The sequence below is a fragment of the Eschrichtius robustus genome, chromosome 11 (genome assembly GCF_028021215.1).
Source record: "Eschrichtius robustus isolate mEscRob2 chromosome 11, mEscRob2.pri, whole genome shotgun sequence".
Lineage (NCBI taxonomy): Eukaryota > Metazoa > Chordata > Mammalia > Artiodactyla > Eschrichtiidae > Eschrichtius > Eschrichtius robustus.
Window position 1 is genome coordinate 109,319,106 of NC_090834.1, and position 16,149 is coordinate 109,335,254.

General features: G+C 43.3%; 1 protein-coding gene across 4 annotated transcripts in view; it reads right to left on the reverse strand.

Annotated features, from left to right (window-relative positions):
* Positions 1–16,149, reverse strand: part of CHKA (choline kinase alpha) — a 59,872-nt gene that overhangs the window by 26,105 nt on the left and 17,618 nt on the right. For all 4 annotated transcript variants that reach the window (XM_068554660.1, XM_068554662.1, XM_068554659.1 and 1 more), the window contains exon 2: positions 9,648–9,759. In XM_068554660.1, the coding sequence (XP_068410761.1) occupies positions 9,648–9,759 (112 nt within the window). The remainder of the gene's footprint in view (positions 1–9,647; positions 9,760–16,149) is intronic.

Below are 16,149 nucleotides of genomic sequence, written 5' to 3' on the forward strand. Positions count from 1 at the left end.
TTCTAGTTTACTCGATATAAAAGTAAACACAATAAATAACCACGTTCATATGAAGTTATCTGCAAAAGACCTGCACTTACACATACTCAAATAATATCTTTAACACACAGTTAAGTACACTTTGTACAAAGTACAGAAAGTACAAATGGGGGATATATGATATTTTCATTTGTGTAATCTGCACTTCTCCGATGAAAAGATGTTACAGGTTAAATCCCGTTACAATGAAAGCTACAAAATGAAAATACTACCGAAATACTTTTAGACTTTTGCTGATGGCTTGACGTAGGGTGTGATAGAAACCCTAGGGAGGCGTATCTAGGTACCATGAAAGCGTCGCTCCTTCCTTAACTCCAAAATACCCTCCTGACTGCACCATGGCCTCAGACCTATACCTTAGTTGCTCCCTCTCCCCAGCGGCCTACACGTTCCTAGCGAATAGGGACTCCATCTTTTCTTTACTGTTGGTCTCCCCAGCAAATCCTGGTGCTCACCGCACTTTGTGGCTGGCACAACTAAATAAACACTCCTGCGCTGGGAAGCTCAAGGAGCAACCAAGGGCGACGGGCAGACTTACATCTGTGATCCCAGTAGTGGGGGAACTGGCAACAGTGTCAGAATGACCGATGGGGCTGAAATGTCCCCCAAATATTAAATCCTTGTGCTTTTTCTCCCCAAAGACAGTTAAGAACAAAAAAAGTTCTATAATCTGATATACTGCATATAATATATGTACATATTTTTTTAATTTTGATACTTTGTAGGAAAAGACAAACAAGGAATTTGGATATCCTACTGAAATTTGTTGTAACGGGATTTGACCTGTACAAAATTCTAGATGGCTATGGTTATTCCTATGCTGTTGTTACTTGAACTGTATCTTCTTAGGGAGATACAGTTAAGGGGTTATTCAGCCAGCAGAAGTTCCCTTTCCCTTGTCTAATGGTGCTCTCAACGCCAGCAAGTCACCTCATCCAAGTTACAAATTGGCTTGCTTCCAAGGCCACTGCTTTTTAACATATTAGCGCTGTTAGGTCGAAATAAATTCTATTAATAATTTCCCCACCCCTGCCCACCCCATTCCACCCCCAAGTGAATGCATTACTTATCCCATCAGAGCACCATCAGGAAGGCAAGATGGACTTCTGCCATACCCAGCCCTCTGTTCTGTTTCCTCAGTACAGAATGTTCAGGTTCCCTCAATCCTGTAGGTAATAAGGGCAAGACCAGGAAATCGCAAACCAAGCGGACTGAATATTCACGGAAAGATGAGAGAAGCAGCCTCCTGCACAGGTAAGCCAACAAGAGAGAGTGGCCAAAAAAGAGTCAGAGGACTGTTTTGTCCAGGAAGAAAGGAGGTAAAATATAACTTGGAATCTGTGGGATTTTATTTCAGAGGCACAAATTTATTTGAAGCAGATATTAAAATATATTGTACAAGCATTTAACGTGACTCCAAATTCTTCACCAACTAACTTGTATATTAATAAAACTTAGCTTTCAGTAAGTTATAAAATAAAGGTAAAAAATTTTAACATTTATTAGAAATTTGGACACTAACTGGTTATTTAATATTAAATAATTATTAAAAATTTTAATGTGAACACTAATGTAGTCATGTTTTTTTTTAATCAGCTTATATGGGTACAGACTGAAACCGTCATGGAAGAAACAGTACAATGTCTGGAATAACCTTGGAGAATGAATGAAGGTAAAGACGAAAGAAAGCTGGTCAGAGAGAAAGATGGATACTGGGTACCTGGGGTTCATTATGCTCTTCTGGTCTACTTTTGTGTGCATCTGAAATTCTCCATAATAAAATGTTTCTAAAAATAAACGCTGAAACTTCAAGACCTAAGAAGTCAGAATGTATCCCACATGCTTAAGACAACGCCCAACTCTGTGAATATACTAAAAACCACTGAATTGTACACTTAAATAAATAAGTGAATCGTATGCTACAAAGACGTCATAAACACAAAAAGAGAAGACACCCAATGGTAATAAAAATATACTGCCAATGGCTTCCTCCCATCTTCCACATTCTTTTCTTCCTATTTTGGGCTTGGTTTTCAAGAGAATCTACAAGTATTCACTATGACCCATGTATTCATTAGCTGTGCTGTAACAAATAGGCTAAAGTGGTAACAATAATAAAGGGGGTGTGGCTGATATTTTGTTTTACAGTTATAGAAGAGTTCAAAAGAGGAAACGGATCTGTGATTGACCAAGCACTTGTAGATTTAAAACCTAAATTCCTAAAAGCCTAAACTCTATTAGCTAGGGCCAGCGGTCCCCAACCTCTTTGGCACCAGGGACTCGTTTCGTGGAAGACAATTTTTCCACGGACCGGGGGCAGGAGGGATGGTTCAGGCGTAATGTGAGAAATGGGGAGCGATGGGGGGCGGCAGGGCAGATGAAGCTTCGCTCGCTGGGCGCGCACCTCCTGCTGTGCGGCCCGGTTCCTGACAGTACCGGTCCACGGCCCGGGGGTTGGGGACCCCTGAGCTAAGGCAGTAAGGTGAGAGCATAGCGGATTCTGACTTTTTACTTTACATATGCCTATACTTTAAAAAGTGTTTAGAAGTATATGTTACTCTTACAATAAATATATTTGGTACAAGGTTTCAAATGTTACTTTTTTGGCAAAATCTCATTTAGAGGCTTTTAGAGGTTTTCGTACTTTTTAAAGAAGACTATGAAAAAAGTAAGTTACCTGATATTCCGCAATGTAACAGGCTTATTTCTTTAAATTTGTTTAAGCCAAATAAACGCTCATCGCTTGGCCAGTTCTTAACAAAAGGTTCTGCTAATGCTGAGGGAACTAGTTTTATGATTAAACTACTTTAATAAAACCACATTTGTGAGATGAAACAAAGCAGCATCTTCACTTTCCCTAGTCTGTGTATGTGTGGCTGTGTGGAGATAAAGGCTCTTTTAAAACAGGAGTAAGCTGGCTGCAGCCTTGATAAAGTGCTTCGGGATCTATAAATGAGTGGTTAAGAAAGAATAATCCAAATGTTAGCTAGACTCAACTTCTAGGGCATCTAAGATCTGGTCTAGGAAAATCATCCATCTCTTCACTAACCTGAGATTAACCTCCTGAGTTGAGTCCCGAGGGACTCCAGACTATCAGTGTTTATCCTGCTGCACTAGCCTGAATGTTCAGTAGCTGTGATGCTCGTCTGGCCCTGGAGGGACACGGGCTTCCTGACTATACTGCCTGTGGCTCTGAAGAGTCTAAGGTCCACCCTGGTTATCTGACCACGTCGACTCTCTACGAGAGAAGAGGTTCTCAACGGGGGGCGGGGCGGGGGGGGGGGCACACCTGTCACCATCCCTGTTAACGATCGATCGGACTGTGTCCCACCTCTCAGGTGAGCTGGGGCAGGAAAGGGTGAGAATCCTGACTCCCTAGAATGCACAGCAGTCATGTGGTTCTTCTCACGTTTTCTTCTCAGTATCACGGACCCTAACCTTCCTGCTTCCTGATCTCTATGAAAACATTCTGCATTTACTGCTTTCATGGCTTCTTACAGCCTTTTCTGAAAATATTTTATAGAACACATTAAAATGTGAGATGACAATGCAATGATTTAAAGTATAGCTTATGTGATTACCTAGTGAACACATACGGATTATGAGAATTTAAATAGACAAATGATTCCTAACGTTTTACTGGACAAATGATTTCTAACATTTTTCTAGAGTATGTTCGATCTACCCAAGGACCAATCTAAGACAATGTGATCCTGTTGAACTTCACAAAATCGGATGCCTTGATGAACATCAAGAGGAGACTAGAATGTCTAAAAGGCTCTAGGCAGACATGAGCTAGAAGAAAGACAGGTGAGTGGAAGTCCAGGTAAAGAAGGCGCCTTTCAGGACCTTCTCAAAATTGAGGTCTGATCCAGGGTAACCTGAGGCCCCAAGACTCCAAAGGCTTCTGAGTTCCTTCGGCATGAGCACCCCAAGGGTTGACTTGTAAGCAACACGTTTCCAGGAAGAGCGCCTTCGCTTCTCCAGCCTGTGTCCTGCCACGTCAGATCAGCACTGCTGAGCTTCATAGAGGCACAGGGTGGGGGAGAAGGACACTAAATGACTAGGACAGAAAAGGAAGTTTCTAACTCTAACCAACATATCAGTATGTACATGGCATTTCCTTAAGGCTGAAAGTAGTATGAAGGAAGAAGAAGCTAAATACTTCAAATGAATTTTCAAGTCGAGGCCCATAAATTTCTAAAATTACGAAATGTTTGTCATTTTCTACTGAGGAAACAGAAGAAAGGGTCTGATCTGCTTTGGACCAAAAAAAAACCCCCAAAAAACAAAAAACCCAAAGTGACATATTCAACATTCTGAAATCTTAACTACTGTACCTCTTTAAGCAAGCACAAACTGTAGCTGGTGCTACTTAACATAAGCATTACAACTTTGTTTTTAAAAAAACATTTCTTGAAACCAAGAACTAAAAGAAAGAAATTAAAGCTGTAGAGAATGCTCCAACTTCAGAGGACTCATACTATACCGTGAATCGTGTCTGTCACCTGGAAACCAGAGTGCTCCAGGCACGATCGCATGGACAAGCCTGCAGCAGAGAACACATGCACATACAGCTAAAGTGGTACATTACCCCCAACGCCCTTCACGCCACCCAACACAAAGACATTCCTTCCCAAGAGGGCGGGCTGCGGTCACACCAGCGTTCCAGGGACCAGAAATCTGTACTGGCTTCATGCTCTAAAGCCCAAACATTTAAGACCAGCAAGACAAAGACACTTCGCATATGTCAAAATTAGACACAGTAGTCTGTGGTTTATTTAGTTATCAAAAGAAGGCACCAAAGCAGGTACGGAAGGTGATACCACTGTAGGTTGTAATTTGGCAACTATCTTTGGAGAGTATTAATGGAAGAAATACTAGGTTAGACCAAATGGGAACATGCAATACTAGAAACATGTTTCACTTCTGAGAGGGAGGTTTTGACTGCCTTAGAAATAGGTATAATTACACCATGCTCAACACATACAAGGGGGGTTTTTAAAAGCAGAGTAAATTAGGTCATGATGACCTAATACAATGAGAAAAAAAATCGAATGCGCCGTGTTCAGTTAGCGGGGACACGCGCTCAGCCTCTCGGGACCGAGCAGGGCTCTGCACGGAGCAGCCATGCCGTCTCAGCTCCAGCGGGAAGTGCTGCAAGCAGGCAGCTTCTCAGCAGCCAAGAGGTTACTGCCAACTATCTGTAGGCTGCTCTGTAATTTATCGTGACTGAATTTTTAATTAAACTGGGGTTAAGAGAAAACAGGGAAGAAGACATTTTGTTTTCTGGATTCAAAAAAGACCGTGTCCCAAACGGTACTCTTTTGAGTCACTGATACAAATCTGCGTTGTGCCTTGATGCCTCTCATTTAATTATTGTTAGTACATCAACAAACACTAATATTAGCCTTCTACTACTCAAAGAACAAAAACAAAATTTTCCCAGACAGCACTCGAGAGATCGTTGGTGTATTATAAACGTTCATGCCTGTGAGACCGTGCAAAACGGTGAGGCCAAATCTCTCCATTCGTGCAGAGAAGGGACTGGCTCGACACAGTCACTGCTCTGACAGAGGCAGGGACAAAGCCCTCTGAGACTTCCGCCAACTGGCACAGGTTACATTGAAAGAACAATACGTACTGACATTTGTGTCTTCCACAATTCATGATAAATAAGCAAACTGGTTATTTGTAATCAGCCAAACTTGCTTCTGGGAAAAGGCTGCTACTGGACGATGCAGAGCTCATGTTCCTTCCCAATACCAGAAAGGAAAAAAATCAAGTTACATTGACAGCTAATTTTATCGTTTCAAGCTCTCTTCTAGCAATTATATCTCTTTCCACAATGGCAAAGGCTAAACCAGTACTTCTCAAAACTTCTACCGAGCTATCCTACCTGCTTTAGTCACGGGTAATTTTATAGTTGAATTCGGTTTCCATCGTCTATGCAGCTAATGAGAATAACCTCCTCGTCATTAAAGTTAAAGCTGGCCTATGTGAAATAGACACTGAATTCTACTGACATTCATTGTTTTAAGATCACACCAATATTTTTATGTTTAATAATCTCCTGCAAATAATATCGTGTGGTGTGGCAGTTTTTCGAAGCTGTGTGTGTCTTACCTTGTTTTATTCTCAAAAGGACCCATTTTTCCCCTTGTCCAACACAGGACTTTCCATACGCCCTAAAATTAACACTAATCCTAAACAAAACCTCCAGGGTACAGCTGGGAAGTCTGCTTATGTCTCGTCTTATACAGAAATGGGGGGTGGCAGAGGTAGCTGTTTGTGGGACAGAACTGTGGGCCTTAAACCCAACCAGGAGGTTTTACCTTGGCCTTCTGCTACTTAACCCTTAGTGACCTGCACCAGAGAGCAGTCATTTCAGGGCTGCTATGGAAATAAAGGAAGTCAGACATCTCGCAACACCAAGATGAAGAAAAACAAGAAAGTCGAGAAGCATCTCGTTATTTTAAACCAAGTTACTTGTAAATGATTGCAAATGTAAATCAAAAAAATACTGCTACATAATATCTGATTCTCACAGAGGTAAAAAATTCCAAAGCTGGAACGAGGAGGAGAAAGGGAAAGAAGGGACATACTAAACTAAACCAGTCTATCACGTAATTAAGCAAAACAGCTAAACATTCCGAGAAAACACATACGTCTATCATTATGTGCAGTCATCAATTAACATGTTTCAGGGAAGGAGCTCATTCTAATCCACCTTGAAGGATGTGACAACTGCATTTACATGGCCAATTTAGGAAAGTTATATTTGTACAAATGCACATGCATGTATAGGGATGTGCGTGTGTGCTTTCCTCTAAGTAGAGTCAAAAATAAGGAAAGCATAACGTTTGATTTGTGTGATATTTGTCTTCAATCCATGCATTTATGAAAGTAATGTGACTTATTATTTGGGTTCCACAGTTGCTCAGCCACATCTCGTAATTAATGCAAATCCTGGCAAGTTACTATCAATTTTGGCCATTTTTGGTGAAATCCCTGGCACCGAGCTGTGAGAGCTCAACTTGTAAAGCGCACGGCACTGCCGCCGGCCTCGAGTCTTACTGACTGCTTAGTCTCGGCCCCTTACTTTCCTTCTCTCTTAAACTGAAGTTCCTGTTCGGAGTTCCTGAATTTCTTCCCCTCCTCATGTTGCCAAAGTATTCAAATGGCCAGCAGCTTACAATGGCCATTAATGTCCGAAACTCAAACTGGCAGCGAGTGCCCCTGCCAAACCTCAAAGAACTTGGGAACCAAAAATACTTGAGGCTGTAGGTTTCATGGTTTTACTAAGTTCAAACTTCAACAAAAAAGTGTACTTGAACTAGGGACTCAATCAACTGAGTAATGATATTGAAAACACTGAGTCCCACCTATAAAGCAAAGGAACAGCTTTTTTCTAACAAAAATGAGTTTGTCGTCAGAGTCAGTTGTGAGACTGTCAGACGTTTGCTCATTATCCATCTCGTGAGCTACTTGCTTCCCTTTCTACCCATGTGCTTTCAAGCATAGCTTCTACTCTTCATCAGCAGATGCAGTTTCAGGAATGGAAACTAACAGCCTAGTAAAAATAGAATTGAGAAGCTAAATCTAGAGTGCTGCCCCCTCCTCCCCCATTAACTGCATGTGAAACATACTCTGATCCATTCGTTTGGTAAAAGTTAATTCCATTTTAAGTGGCTTCAACTCTTCTCTATTTTTCTACTGAGTTACCTAATAGTCTTTTTTTTTCCCCTTAAAAATAAATAGGGACATCGAATTCTGTTCAAACAAACTCTATCTCCAGACATTTCTATTGCACTTAAGTACTATCAGGTAATAATTCTAGACTGCTAAAATTTCGAAAAGGACAAAACATTAACTACTGATGGTGAATCTTTATTAGGGGAAAAGAAAACCGCGAGGTCACAGCCTGCGCTGCAGCCGGCTGTTGCTAAGTTACCTGTCCTTAACAGGGCACACGTGCCAGCCAACGCAGCAGCCACCAGCGCCATGTAACCACTGCAATGTAAATTAAGTAAAATTACGTAGAATGTAAAACTCCATTCCTTGGCTGCACTTGCCACTTTTCAGGCATATGAGGGCCACACGTGGCTGGTGACCGGCGTCCTGGACAGCATGCGTCAGAGCACCCCCTCACCTCCACGGGGCTCTGCTGCTCTCAGGGCACAGGGCCTGCCCCCGGCCTAGGAGGAGCGCACCGTGCACACTGAAAACGCTCCTATTTAAGTTGAAACAGAAACAAAGCCTCCATAAATCAGATTTAAACAACAGTCTCATATCGCATGCAATTCCAGCAGCTGGCTATTAAAGTATTTTTAAAGTGCTGCTTAAATGAAAGCACACGAAACGAACGGGCAGAAATGGGACTTAATTGTTACAGAAGGTCCTCAGAGAAAAAGATGGCTGAAGGTTGATTTCATTAAAAGTCCCAAAAGGACATTAATTGGGTAGTTCAAGAACTGTTCTGAAACTGCAACTTGATTAAATAAAAAACTGGACTGCGTGGTAAGCACAGACCCTGTTCTGCTTGTACACTGTCAGTCAGGGGGCAGGGTCGGCTGTCAGTCAGCACGTGAACCTAGTGCCAAAGTGGCCTCAGGTTTCCTCAGACACGCTAGCTTGTTCCTAACCTCAGACCCTGACCACTCTCACATCTGGACAGGGTTAAGGGAAAATTACGCAATGAAAAGGTTCAGTAGTCACATCATGACAATTTTTTTAAATGAGTTAATATGCAGAGTGCCAATTTTAAATTTAGTATTTCTCAACATATAATCGAATCATCACAGATATGGACATGACCTGCTTTTTAGACTGAGCTGAAAGAGATTAGTCTTTAAAAAAAAAAACTGAGTCAGAAAACTATTCTCTGTTTCATGAAGATCAAAATGGGCCCTTCCAAGGAAGATTTAAATGGATATCAAAATTCTACCACAGAAACATACACACATTTATATGTGTGGTCAGTAAAATGATAAATTCATGGTATAGTTTTTTTTTTAAATCCAGACATTTGGGATATCCTATAATTGGTTAAGACAATTCAACAAATAAGGTACTTTAACTGAAAGATTCAATTATTTAAGTAATATAAAAATTTAGAAAGATTAGGAATCTAACCAATTCAAAGTTTTAAAGAAATCTCAAAGGGAGGTAGTTAATAAATTCGGCTTCACTGAGCTCATACTTTTCCACTGGGACTATCCTGTAAACCCTTTTTGATGATGCTATACAAACAATACTTTCCCCACATTCGAATTTTACAACCTAAATCTGAGCTGAAAATTTCAGTGTGTGGAAAATCCAAGCATTATCCAGCACTATTAAAGATTTAACCAACATTGTACTTCCTCTGGATATAAAGCTGGGCGTATTTGTACTAGTTTACTAACAGATAATAAGTAAAGACAGAATTTACTTAGAATATAAACAAAAAACCAAGTTGTGCAGCCCAATTAAAGCAAAAGCGATATATTTAAATAGCTCTTACAACACCACTAACAACGTATTTTAAGTCTCTTCCCAGGTAATTGGGAAAGAGGAGGAGAACTGTGACCAGGCCCCTCCCATCCCCAAGCAGCCGAGGAACTCACCATCTTCAGAATCGCGCCGTACAGCCGCAGGAGCACCTTCCGAGGCTCGTCACCAACGGTGGCCAGAGTGTCGGGTAAGGAGCACTGGAACAGCATGTTACTGAGGCCACCTCTGCCAGAAACAAGAGGACCATAAGTGCCTGTATTTTGGAAGCAAGCTAAACCGCTGTGGATGAGAAGTCAGGACCCATTCCACAAGAACTGTCCTCATCTAAGTCTTCATTTAATCTCTCAGGATACTAGCAACATAAACGATTAACTCCGCAGTTCTCAGATCAATTCCACGAGTCACATTAAAAACAGGCAAATTCTGGATCTGTTCTTCTAGGATAGTGATGGGGGGAGTTTTTATAATTGCATGTGGCATCTGCCTCAGAGAGTGACAAGGAGCGAGGAGACCCTCTTCAGCCCTGGTAATGGGGGGAAATCCCAGATGCCTCCCTTCCAGCCCACATTCATGTATGATCCAAAATTCCCATCATATACCCATCACTGCCAGGTTAAACTCTTGGGGCAATACTTAAACCATCTCCTCCAGGACCTTCCACTATGAAGTGGAAAGATCCACCCCTTCTTAACCAGGTTTGCCTAACAGCCTTTTCAAAAAATTTGCAACATTAACAATTACTGGAGCTCTGAGAGCTCTAATAATTAACAATTATTGGAGCTCTCAGAGCTCTCAACACCCTAAACCTTCTACTGTGACTACCAAAGACAAGCAACAAGTTACAGGGGACGTTTAAACAGGAAAGCATAGCCCCGGGGACAAATCACCTGCCTGGGTTGGAAATGATTAGATGCAGAGGGTGGTTAGTTAATGCAGGGATTGAACACAAAATACTGTACAATCAGGAATTCGAGACCAGAGGCACCTCATCTGTAGTAGACTTCAGAGTCCCCAAACCCCATTCATAGCTAGTCAATAAACTGTAAGGAGCTATTACATAAGCAAAGCACTATGCTGGAAGCTCGGGTAACACAAAACTGAAACAGGCTCTGGTTCCTGCCCTCGAGAAACTTCCGCTCTAATGAAGAAAGCAGACATAAAACTGTAAGACAGAATTCAAAATCATGGGACAATGTCTGAACCAGACGCTTCAGCAAACCCTGAGTCTACACCTGCCTGTCAGATGCATCAATGTCACACAGCAGTATAGGTGAAACTCGTGGAGAAAAAGTTATCAGCAAGGTGGACCAGAGCTTCCTAGAACGACGTCCCCCAGTCACAGAAGCCAGCAGCCTCTTTCCCTGTTCTATCCACTGACAGTCTTAGTGGAGCTACGTTCCCCGAAGTGAGGCTAAATACAAACCTAAATTGCATCATCACACACCCAGTCAGACAGGGATCCTGAGCACGCAGTGACAAGCACCGCCAAGAAATGGTCCAAGAGACAGAGTTCACTTTGTGTGAGGAAGAAAGATAACAGGGAGAACTTTTTATCTGGAGGTTGTTAACGTTGCTGCATTAACGGTGCCACAAAAATGCTCAAAGTTCCACCCCTGTGGCGGACACTCCCCACCCTCCTGGGTTAGAGAACCTGGGCTGTGCTCAGGCAGCAACGTGCAATGCGTCAGGACTCTATTTACCAGCTGCCTCTACAGCTGGCCGGGCCTGTTCGACCAAGTGCTGGCAAATAAAATGTCAAGGAAGTGTCTATGTGGCTTTTGGGAAATCAACGTCAGACATGCTCACGCGCTTGCCCCCTCTTCCCCATCCATCCTGCTGTGTGGACCGAGGAGACAGTGGTGGGTCAGAGCTAAGCTACTGCCTCTGGGCTCCAAATTCCCACTCCAGTTCTGCTGTGATGCTGGGCTGGGACACTGCCGATGACAAACCTCCTTTATCAGCTGCTCCCATTCATCAGGTTCTGGCACAGACGTGTCTGCCTGCCGCTCCTGCCCGCGTGCTGCGGCAGCAACCCGCCCGTTCCCGCCCGCGTGCTGCGGCAGCAACCCGCCCGTTCCCGTCCTCACTTCATTGGGCGACCCCACACCAGCCTCGGGGTCCCCAGCAATAGCCAAGCAGTGCCCTCTCCTTGGAGGTCGGGATCCCAACTCCGTGGGTCCCTCCTCTCAGCTTCCAGGTTCTGATCACCCCAACCTCTTCCCTTGTCCCCCAGCCCCGGGAGCCTGCTTCCTGCACCACCTAGTATTCCTTATTTTAATCACTTGTGTTCCCTTTTTGCTTTTTTGGTTCTCCACTGCCTGTTCACCCAGTTCCCTATATTAAATCCTCTATGGCTGCTGAAATACCTAGTGGTGTTTCCGTTTTCTTGCCAGGATCCTAACTAGCACATGTGGCCAGAGCTTTAGCAGCTTCTTAGATCACGAGATTAACGGCCACATCCTAGGAACAGCAGAGCGGTTAGTTGAAAGGAGTCTGCATCCCCATCAAGCCGTGAAGCTGCCACACCTGCTCAGCCTGGCTACTCCTGGACCTCTTTAATGCACAACGGAAATAAATTTCCATATTGTTTAACCCCTGTGACTCTGGGGTCCTCTGTTATAAGCAGCTAAACCTAGTAGTAACTGATACAGTGTCACCACATCCACTTACTCCTGTTCTTCCAGTCTGGAAACTCCTCACTCTTCTCTGCCATCTAAAAACTACCTACTGGGCTTCCCTGGTGGCACAGTGGTTAAGAATCCGCCTGCCAATGCAGGGGACACGGGTTCGAGCCCTGGTCCAGGAAGATCTCACATGCCGCGGAGCAACTAAGCCTGTGCACCACAACTACTGAGCCTGCGCTCTAGAGCCCGCGAGCCACAACTACTGAAGCCCGTGTGCTACAACTGCTGAAGCCCGCACGCCTAGAGCCCGTGCTCCGCAACGAGAAGCCACCACAATGAGAAGCCCGTGCACTGCAACGAAGAGTAGCCCCCGCTCGTCGCAACTAGAGAAAGCCCGCGCGCAGCAACGAAGACCCGACGCAGCGAAAAATAAATAAATAAAATAAATAAGTTTATAAGAAAATAAAAACTACCTACTGTTTAAAACCAAGTTCAAAGCCCAACCTCCTCAAGAATCTTCTGCTGTCTTCCCTGCTAGCTCCTGAAGACAGGGGCCACGTCTAACTTCAATTCTCAAGGCCCAGCAGCCCCAGATGGTGGATGCTCAATGGAGACTTTCTGAAAATGACAATGACCCACAGCACTCTCCCGGAACCTCCCTTCTCCAAACTCCTCCCTGCTACATTGGGTAACTGACCATCTCACATTGTTCTCTGATAGGCTGGCGGTCAGCCTTGGCTCTCTAATTAGACTGTAAGCTCCCCAAGGGACAGTCCCCTCCTCCTGGGGGAGGGCATCATGTAAAAGAAAAGCCACAGGCTTCAGAGCCAGGGAGCCGATTCAAACCCTAGTTCTGCACTTACTAGCTGTGTAATCTTGGGCACGCTGCTAAACCTCTGTGACCCTCAAAAATGCACTCCTCTGTAAAGGAGCAGCACTTAAATTCAGTCACTGTAAGACCTCAGGGTCACGGAGCCCTGGGGCCGCAACGTCCTGAGCATGCAGCAAGGGTGGGGTCATTCCATCCTCCGGACAACCTACAGGGCAGTGCCAGTACTGCCTCCATCTCACAGAGGAGGAAACAAAGCAAGAAAGTGGCAGAGCCACGATGGAAGACGGCATCTGGCTCCAGAATCCTTGCTTTTAACCCTCATGCTGAGAGACGGGACACAAGCAGGAGGGCCCCACGTGCCATGCCAGACACACAGTGGTGCTGCGGGCACCGCCATCCATCACAGGAGCCCAACGTCAGGACAAGTCTGTACTAACTTGCATAAGACAAATGGCTCTGTTCCTGTGGCTGCTGTCACTTACGACCACAAACTTCGTGGCTTTAAACAACACACATTTATTATCTTACAGTTCTGGAGGTCAGATGCCTCTAGACAGGTCTCACAGGGCTAAAATCAAGCTGTCAGCAGGGCTAGACTTCAAAAGGACATACCTCATTCCAGGAAACACACACAAAATAACTAAAACAGATTCGGAGTGAGCTAATGAATTCAAAGAGGGGTTACCGGCAGGGATGAGGAATTACGGTTTAATGGGCACAGAGGTTCAGTTTAGCAAGATGAAAACATTCTTGCGATGAACAGTGGTGATGGTTGAACAACAACGTGACCGACTTAATGCCACTAAACTATACACTTAAATATGGTTAAAATGGTAAATTTTATGTCATGCATATTTTACCACAATTTTTAAAAAAGGAATGAAGTCCTGACACATGCTACAACATGGATGAACCCTAAAAACATGCTCAGTGAAAGAAGCCAGAACAAAAGACCAGATATTAAATGATTCCATTCATATGAAATGTCCAGAACGAGGAAATCTACAGAGTGGGTGCCTAGGGCTAGGGCAGAAGGGGACTAAAGGGGACAGGGTTTCCTTTTGAGGTATGGAATTGTTCTAAAATTGATTGTGGCGATGGCTGCACATACCTGTGGATATATTAAAAACCATACGCTGGGACTTCCCTGGCGGTCCACTGGTTAAGACTCTGAGCTTCCAATGCAGGGGACGCGGGTTCAATCCCTGGTGGGGGACCTAAGATCCCACATGCTGCACGGCCAAAAAAAAAAAAACCCATATACTAAAAACCACTGAATCCTACAATTTAAGCAGGTGAATTATGTGATATGTGAACTATATCTCAATGGTTTAGAAAAGAAAAAAAAAATCTCATTTTTCTTCACCAATGAAACTTGAATGTGCTTCTACAGAAACAACGTTTCACAGATGTAAATAAAAGTCATTTTAAAGAATATTTTTCAACAGCTTATTTAAAGAAAAGCAATCATGGCATCTGGAACCTCTGCAAGAATAAGGACCTACTTTCCCAGGAAGCAAGCTAGCTGTCCACCCCAGCTCAGGAAGACATGGGGAGCAGGAAAGCACAGAAACAGAAGGGCCCGGGCAGCCTTCTCCTTTCCCCTCCACTCAGGCCCACGCCCCAAGTGCATGGCTTGTCACAAGGGCCTGCCACGTCCAGGCACAGCCAGCACGGGCTTCTGGCTACCAAGCAACAGGACAGGCATGACATCAGTTAAAAGCCCTAGTTTTCCTTCCTGTCACATACTCTCGAAAGCTCAGTCCACGGCGAGAGCAAACAGATGAACTACTGTTCTAAGCTGTGTAACTCGACTCAGTTTATCCCCAGAGTCCCAAAGAAGGAAAGCAGGCCGGCTTGGCCACAAACAAGCCCACAACCTGGAAATCCTTCATCTCTTGTATTATCTGTAGCCGCTCGCCCAATAGGCCCTAGTGGGAAGAAGTAAAACATGGATGATTTTTAAGTAACAATCAAAATAAATAAAACAACGTCATTGTCACAGATGACCCAAACTGTCAGAAACCACCTAGAAAAAAGTCAGACACCAACGAGCTAAATAATACGACTAGGAAGAAGATACGATGGGAAGATACGCCACAGAAACGACAGCAGAAACACAACAGCCAATTTACCATGGGATTTGTCAAGAATATCCTTCCAAGTAAAACCCCAGGAACGCTCAAGGATTCCAAAGAAGTCTGAAACTTCTACCTTTTTAACATGTGGCAGAAGATCTTTATAATAAACATACATGTCAATTAAATTTAGGAGGCACAGAGATACTCACATAAGCAAAATATCAAATAAGATGAGAATAACATATTTATTTCATATTCAACATATGTAAGCAAGCCATGGCAGGTAGGACACTGAAAAGAGAAGTCACTGCTGGCGAGAATTCTACAGTGCCCTAGGGATCCAGCTGAGTGTGCGTCCCTAATCGTCACCCCACAGGTCCCTCAAACAGTACCAACGGAATAACGAGCAGAATACAGAGCTGCTTTTACAGACTGCTGATCAGATGCAAAATTACCAACTGCCTAATGCTAGAGTTTTCCCATTATTTTTTACTTCTACACACAACTCTATAAAATGTATACCTATATCTCAATCTTTATGCACAATCTGAGGAGATCCTTTAAAGCTGGGTTTTCTGGACCAAGGGGCACTACCATTTTAAAATTTCTTGATGCTTACTGCCAAAGTGTCCTAAAACAGAGCCACACTGGTTCACTCTTCACCTGTCAGTAGTGTCAGAACTCCTGTCTCATATCTCAATTGACCTGTTTTTTAATCAATTAAAACTTGACATTATCAAAAATATAATTTTTTAAAACATTAAACTGCTAGTGAAGATAATGAAATTTTTTAATGCTTCAAGATATAAAGTTAACAAATGGCATGAAATATTTTAAAGTCAAAAAATTATTGCAAAGGGAATATTTGTAAGTACATCAATATGGGAAAAATAGTTAACGAAAATAAACTATGAAACATACTGAAAGTTAGCAACTTTATTTAAATGGATTTCTTGATGATATGCCTTAGTGATTCTATGCTAAGTAACTTCCCCCCAAACTGATAAATGTCAATTCATTACCTGCCTCAAATGAAGCCATACAATTTACTGCACTAATCATTAAGAGGAGAAAAGAA